Source organism: Ursus americanus, chromosome 2 (genome assembly GCF_024610735.1).
Source record: "Ursus americanus isolate L20-20 chromosome 2, mUrsAme1.1.p, whole genome shotgun sequence".
NCBI lineage: Eukaryota > Metazoa > Chordata > Mammalia > Carnivora > Ursidae > Ursus > Ursus americanus.
In genome coordinates this window covers 16,306,540-16,313,522 of record NC_142128.1, presented here as the reverse complement: position 1 = coordinate 16,313,522, position 6,983 = coordinate 16,306,540, and the positions used below count along the sequence as shown (strand labels likewise).

Below are 6,983 nucleotides of genomic sequence, written 5' to 3'. Positions count from 1 at the left end.
CATGGAAACTTGTATCCCATTTGCCCAGGGAACTGCCACTCCTGGTTGCCATGGAAATAGCAGCCAATGGACACCTCCCGAAGCCAGTGCTAAGGCTGGAAATGGCCCCTCTTAGTTGCCATGGGAACTTAGTAACAGACTCTTGGCCCACCCCCACCCCTCCTGGGGCGGGGGCGGGGCTTGGGGAGCCGGGGGGAGGAGTTGGGGCCGGGTTCCGCCCCTCAGCCCAGGCCTCCCGGGGGAGCCGGGTTGTACCATGTAGGGGAGGGGGGATCTATCCACATACCTCAGGTAACAGGGAGGTGCGAGGGTGGGGGGAGGGACTGGGCGGACCAAAGGCCGGAGGGGAGGGGGTTCTGGGTATGGCGAAAGGCTTGAGGATGGGGCCGCTTGGGGGAGGGGGAGGAGGCAGCCCGGCGGGGGCAAGTGGGGGTCCCAGCCGGGCTGGGCCCCTGGGCCCCAGGTCTGTACAATACGGTTTGCTATAAAACTCAAAATCTTCCAGCCAGGGCCGCCGCGTTCTTGTGTGTCTCTTCGGCGTTGGGTTGGGGGAAGAGCTGGAACAGTCGGCGTGCTCATCCTTGGAGCCTCCCGGAGAAGGGGGCTGTTTGGATGGATCCGGGGGTCCTTAGGACCTCCCATGCTTCTCGGAACTGATGACGCCGGACCCTCTGCGGTCCCTACAGGTGGATGGGTTCACCTTCCCCCAGCTTACTACTTACGGGGAGGGGTTTGGAGATCTGGGCATCTAGGGGGTGTCCAAGTGTGACCGAATTGTCCAGGGCTCGGGAACTCCCAGTCCTAGGCTGGGGCTCGGGCGCCTGGGTGATAGGTGCCCTGGGGTCGCGAGGTCCCTCGGGCTCTCTGCCGACGGGCTCCCCCCCCACCCGGCTCCACCCCATCATGTGGCCGCTCCGGCTCCGCCTCCGCCCCAGTTCCGGTTTCGGCCTCTGCTGTCTTGCTTCGGCCCCTAGGGCTCCCCGCAGACGTCCGCCTGTCCCGCTCCACCTGGGCGCCCGCCGCCTGCATCCCCGCTCGCCCCGTCGGGGAATGGGGCCTTCCGCCGGCCTGGACCGGCCCTCGTGGGGCCCCCGGGGCGACTCGGGCCCCCCGTGACCCCCCCCCACGCCGGCCCAGTGCTGCGGCCCCCAGGATGAAGGGCGGCGAGGGGGACGCGGGCGAACAGGCCCCGCTGAACCCGGAGGCCGAGAGCCCCGCGGGCTCGGCCACGTACCGAGAGTTCGTGCACCGCGGCTACCTGGACCTCATGGGGGCCAGTCAGCACTCGCTGCGGGCGCTCAGCTGGCGCCGCCTCTACCTCAGCCGGGCCAAGCTCAAAGCCTCCAGCCGCACGTCTGCCCTGCTCTCGGGCTTCGCCATGGTGAGGGGAGGGCAGGGGCGCACCGGGTGGGGGTGAGGCTCCATGGGGGCATGGGGTCGTGGGCGAAGCAAACGGGTGCCCGAGGGCGATCGGACAGAGGAAAGGGAAAGAAGGGTTTTTAAGAGGTAAAGGAGTACAAACAAGGTCCTAAGGTTTGTTCCATTTTATGGGTGTGTGTGTGCGTGTGTGTGTGCGTGTGTGCGTGTGTGTGTGTGTGTGTGTGTAAACAGACTCCTAGCATAAACTGGACCATAGGAGTATAAAGCCCCAACGGTGTCATGAGCAGAGACAAATCACCAAGGGGGCTACATATCCAAGGGTGGGGCAGAGAGGTCCGGGAGGAGCATGGTCCCAGGCAGGAGTCATGACCAGGTTCCCATGAGAGGTTCAAAGGCAAATCAGAGCGGGGGAAGGGGGGGCAATATACACAGGACTGGGGGAGTCAAAATAAACCGGATGCAGTGGTTCCCTAATGGAAGGCGGCCCGTCCCCAGGAAGGTGACCAGTCCCTAGCAGTCACAGAGAGTGCCGGTGTCACCCAGGACAGCCTTGAGCAGAGAGGATGCCCCTGAGGAAGCCGCTGGGGGAAGAAGGTGATGAGGAAGCTGATCCATGATTGCTCAGCTGATACACTGCAGCTGTGGGAAGATGCTATCAGCTAACGGTCCCCGCGGAGGCCTGGTAGGAAATGGGACTGAAAGAGTCCCAGGGTCAGGAGGAGTCAGCAGACACAAACCCTGCCTCCTCTGGGCCTGTGGCCAGCTGTGTGACCCTGGACAGGCATCCAACCGCTCGAGGGCCAGTGGGAAACTGTGAGATCAGAGGGTGCGCCCTCTGTAGCCTGCAAGTACCCGCCCCAGGACGAGCTGATTCTTGTCAAACTCTAGATCCCAGCGTGTCAGAGCAAGACACACATCAGAGATGGCTTGGACTACCTGTTTATTGGGCAGGCATAGAAACCAAGGCCCAGAGTGGACCACTGCCTCTGCCAAGAATGAACTAGGACCCCTGGATCCCCGAACTGTTGTTAGTCCGGGGTTTCTCCACCATCATGATAGAGAGAAAGGAGAAAGCAAGCTGGAGGGGGGCCTTCATAGGAATGTATGGAGATGGGGATGGACGGGGTCACAGCACTAGGTGATTTGGGTTAGTCTCTGCCCTGCTCTTGACCAAAGCCTCTGTATTTGAATGATGAGAGGAAAAGTCTATCCCTAGGGGTCATCCAAGGTCTATGGTTTTCTATGTGGGGGCCCAGGATCCATAGGCCAGCCCACTTTTCCTGATGCGGGGTCAGCTAGGGACAGGGAGGTGGCTCCCTTTCACCTGTACGGACTGCAGAGGGAAGGAAGTGACTTCATGGACCTAGCTGAGGGAGGTCCCCACCCCCATCCATCTCATGGTCCAGCCTGTTCCCAAGGGGACAATCCAGCCTGCTGCTGGACTTGCACGTTGCTGGGGTGACAGCTTAAACGCCAGGACCTTCTCTGCAGGATCGAAAGGCCAGATGAGTAGGTTCTGGGGGCAGGACTGGCCCCAGTCCTGCCAGGGGAGAGCAAGGCTGGGTCAGGCTCTGGGAGAAACCAGGCCTAGGCCTGGCCCAGATCTCTGTCTGTAGAAAACCGCTAACCCTCGCCATGGCCCAATTTCCCAAAATACTTAGCCTTGTCTTTCTACCACCACCCTCCAGGCTCTGTATCTTCTTCCTTCCCCCAGCCCCAGAGCAGTCTAATGGTTCCTGCAAGAACCAGGCATGGGGAAAGATCCAGATTCTGGTATCTGGGTAGCCTGGGTTAGAATAACATTATACAAATTGTATGGCCCTGTCATGTAGTACCGGGCAATACATCCCAGTATCCCATGTCATGCAGTACCAGCTTTTATGTGTATCACATTTATTATTCTATGAAGTAGTTACCACTGCTGTGGCCATTTTACAGATGAGAAAACAGGATCAGAGATGTTAAGACACCTGTCCAAGATCCCACAGCAAGTAAGTGGCAGTTTGAACTTAGATAGTCTGGCTCTGGAATCCAAATGTATACAATTCTAGAATAGGATCATCAACGCAAATGTTTGCAAAGGACAGGCAGGTGTTATGGGCGTCAAGTTGGCTGAGTGGGGACTGTGGCTATCAGGAGACCCCATGACCTGTCCAAAGGAAGCAGTCATGACTCAACTCTAGCTGATAGTTGACATGTAGGAATGTGGGTCTGGCGTAACCTGATCTTCCAATTTTTCAAGAGGATCTGGAAATAGGGATATTTATAGAAAATCTCTTGAGTTTTAAAAGTGCAACCTAGTTCCTTAAAAAACACACTGTATGAGCCAAGCAAAACATGGGTGCAAAGTTGGCTTGGGTTCATGGTATACCAATTTGCAGACTCTGGCCTTGGACTTCAGTGTTCTTAAGAGCCTCGCTAAGGAACCTGTTAACAGTGCTAAGAACACTAATAGTAACACTAGTATTAATAACAGTTAATAACACTAATAATAACAACAAACACCTAGCACTTACTGTTAGTGCTTGGTGTACATTATCTCATTTAATTTTACAACAACCCTGTAAGGCAAGTAGGTGCCATTATCGATCCCCACTTTCCAGATGAGGAAACTGAGGCATAGAACTAAGTCACTTGCTCAAGATTCCGCAGCTTGGAGAGCTGAGAGTGAACCCAGACGGCCCAGCTCCGGAATCTGCTTTTTTTTTTTTTAAGATTTTATTTATTTATTTGACTGAGAGAGAGACAGCCATTGAAAGAGGGAACACAAGCAGGGGGAGTGTAAGAGGGAGAAGCAGGCTCCCAGCAGAGGATCCCGATGCAGGGCTCAATCCCAGGACTCCGGGATCAAGCCCTGAGCTGAAGGCAGACGCTCAATGACTGAGCCACCCAGGCGCCCCCCCCCCCACTTTTTTTTAAGATTTTATTTATTTATTAGAGAGAGAGTGTGTGTGTGTGTATGCGGAAGGAGAGGGAGAAGCAGACCCCCGCTGAGCAGGGAGCCTGATGTGGGTATGGATCCCAGGACCCTGGGATCACAACCTGAGCTGAAGGCAGACACTTAGCCAACTGAGCCACCCAGGCGTCCCCAGAATCTGCTTTTCTAACCCCCATAACAAGGTAAGATTTTCAGAAATGTGTCATCCGATGTGTCAGCCGTCTCGATAGCCAGGTGCAGAAACCAAAGCCAGAACAGCACAGAGCCTTACCAAGGTGGCTGTTTCATTCACTCAACAGAGACTAAGCACCTTCTTCCTGCCAGGCACTGTTCTAGGCCCTAGGGATACGCTGATGATGCACTCCAACAGGCAAAACGACACTCTACAGCCAGAGAGGCTGTGGGCGCTCACGCCAGCTCCTCTGTCCCCGCAGGTGGCCATGGTGGAGGTACAGCTGGAGAGCGACCACGAGTACCCGCCGGGCCTGCTGGTGGCCTTCAGTGCCTGCACGACCGTGCTAGTAGCTGTGCACCTCTTCGCACTCATGGTCTCCACGTGTCTGCTGCCCCACATAGAAGCTGTTAGCAACATCCACAACCTCAACTCTGTCCACCAGTCGCCACACCAGCGACTCCACCGCTACGTGGAGCTGGCCTGGGGCTTCTCCACTGCCTTGGGCACCTTCCTCTTCCTCGCTGAAGTTGTCCTGGTGGGCTGGGTCAAGTTTGTGCCCATTGGGACGCCCTTGGGCACACCAGCCCCTGTGGTACCTGCCTCCCAGGTGCCTGGGACTCTGTTACCGCCGACCACCTCCCTTAGTCCAGCTTCCAAGCCGTCCTCTCCTTCGATAACTCCGTCACAGACTGAGCCATCCGAGGCCTGCCCACCTCGGCAGGCGTGTGTGGCCGGAGGGGCCCACGGACCAGGCTGGCAAGCAGCCATGGCCTCCACGGCAATCATGGTACCGGTGGGGCTTGTGTTTGTGGCCTTTGCCCTGCATTTCTACCGCTCCTTGGTGGCTCACAAGACCGACCGCCACAAGCAGGAGCTGGAGGAGCTGAGTCGCCTGCAGGGGGAGCTGCAGGCCGTGTGAGGCTGATGGTAGCCACCGATGCAAACACTGCCTTCCTCTGGTCTGCGAGAGGACTCAGGTCCACAGACCGCATTCCCTGCCCCTGCCTGGAGCCACTTCTTGTGGCCACTCTCAGGTAGAGACCAGATTCCTGCCTTCAGGGTCCTTTGGGCTGGGCCTTGGGGCAGCTTCCACATTCCCAGGGATTCTCCCTGTCAATCTGTCCCAGTCTGTCCACTCTACATCGGGCTGGGAGAAGCAAGGGAGGAAGTAGAAGGTCTCCAGTCCAAGGATCATGGTAGGTGGAGGGGAGGCAGGGAGACCCTGGTCAGACCTTTGGTGCTGACCCGTAGCCACTTACTCCTGTACAGGGTGTGGAGGTCAGAAGGTTACACAGCCACCCAGCTGCCTCAGAAGGCAGTTAACCCTTGCTTTATTTTTGTAGAATCTTCTTTATGGTTGGCATTTGGGGGAAGCTTCTCCCCATCTCCAGATTTTGATGGGTTCCACATTCTCATTCTTGCTTTAGTTGCTGTAGAGAAGGATTTGGGTGGTTCTACCACAGATGTAGGCCCAGCCTTTCCTAGAAGGAGCCTCCCTATTTTGGGGGGTTCAAGTGCCTGCCCCACTGCCCTAGACCCACACTTAAGCTTCTATGTCCGGTTCTCACTCTCCTGGGCCAGGGCTGGAGATCTTTGGAGACTAAGGGCCTGTGTGCCCAACCTGACTCCCAAGCAAGGGTTGTGGAGGTGAGAAGGTTTTAAGGGAGAAGTTCCAGTCGCTAGCCCTTGGAATACAGAGCTATTCTGACACTGAGTTTTTGATGCACCTTGTTTTGTATAATAAATTGTGTTTCACAGATGTCCCTGTGGCTTTGAATGGGGTGAAGGGGAGGCCTCCTTGGGATCAGGTGACTTACTCCTTTTTTTTTTTTTAAGATTTTATTTATTAGTAGGGGCGCCTGGGTGGTTCAGTCGTTAAGCGTCTGCCTTCGGCTCAGGTCATGATCCCAGGGTCATGGGATCAAGCCCCGCATCGGGCTCCCTGCTCAGGGGGAAGCCTGCTTCTCCCTCTCCCACTCCCCTTGCTTGTGTTCCCTCTCTCGCTGTGTCTCTCTCTGTCAAACAAAATCTTAAAAAAAAGTTTTTTTTTTTAATTTATTAGAGAGTGCAAATAGAGAGGGAAAAGCAGACGCCCCACTGAGCAGGGAGCCCGACATGAGGCTCCATCCCAGGACTGGGATCATGACCTGAGCTAAAGGCAGATGCTTAACAAACTGAGTTGCCCAGGCGCCCCCAGGTGACTTATTTCTAAGAGCCAGGTGTAAGCAGGTATACCTGGGGGTGGAGAAAGACTGGTTCCAGATATGACCCCCTTCTGGTGCTGACAGGGGCCAGTAGCTCCTGATTTGGAGACTGAGTTATTCCAAGGCTAAAAATTTTTGCCCTTTTTTTCCTGAGCCCAGAGTCTCCATCTCTTCCATTGTGGATTTAGAATAAGTTTCTTTTGGTGTAACTTTCTTGAGTCGCTACTACATACTTAAAGCTAGGTAATCTTATTTAACTTTCGCAACCACCTCAAGAGACAAGTCT

General features: G+C 55.7%; 1 protein-coding gene across 1 annotated transcript; it reads left to right on the top strand.

The window, feature by feature from the left end:
* The first annotated feature begins 312 nt into the window (after positions 1-312).
* ORAI3 (ORAI calcium release-activated calcium modulator 3) lies at positions 313-6,252 on the top strand. The gene is made up of 2 exons (XM_045786043.2): positions 313-1,381; positions 4,753-6,252. The coding sequence occupies exons 1-2, from the start codon at positions 1,154-1,156 to the stop codon at positions 5,410-5,412; spliced, it is 888 nt and encodes a 295-aa protein (XP_045641999.1). The 5' UTR covers positions 313-1,153; the 3' UTR covers positions 5,413-6,252.
* Positions 6,253-6,983: the final 731 nt, after the last annotated feature.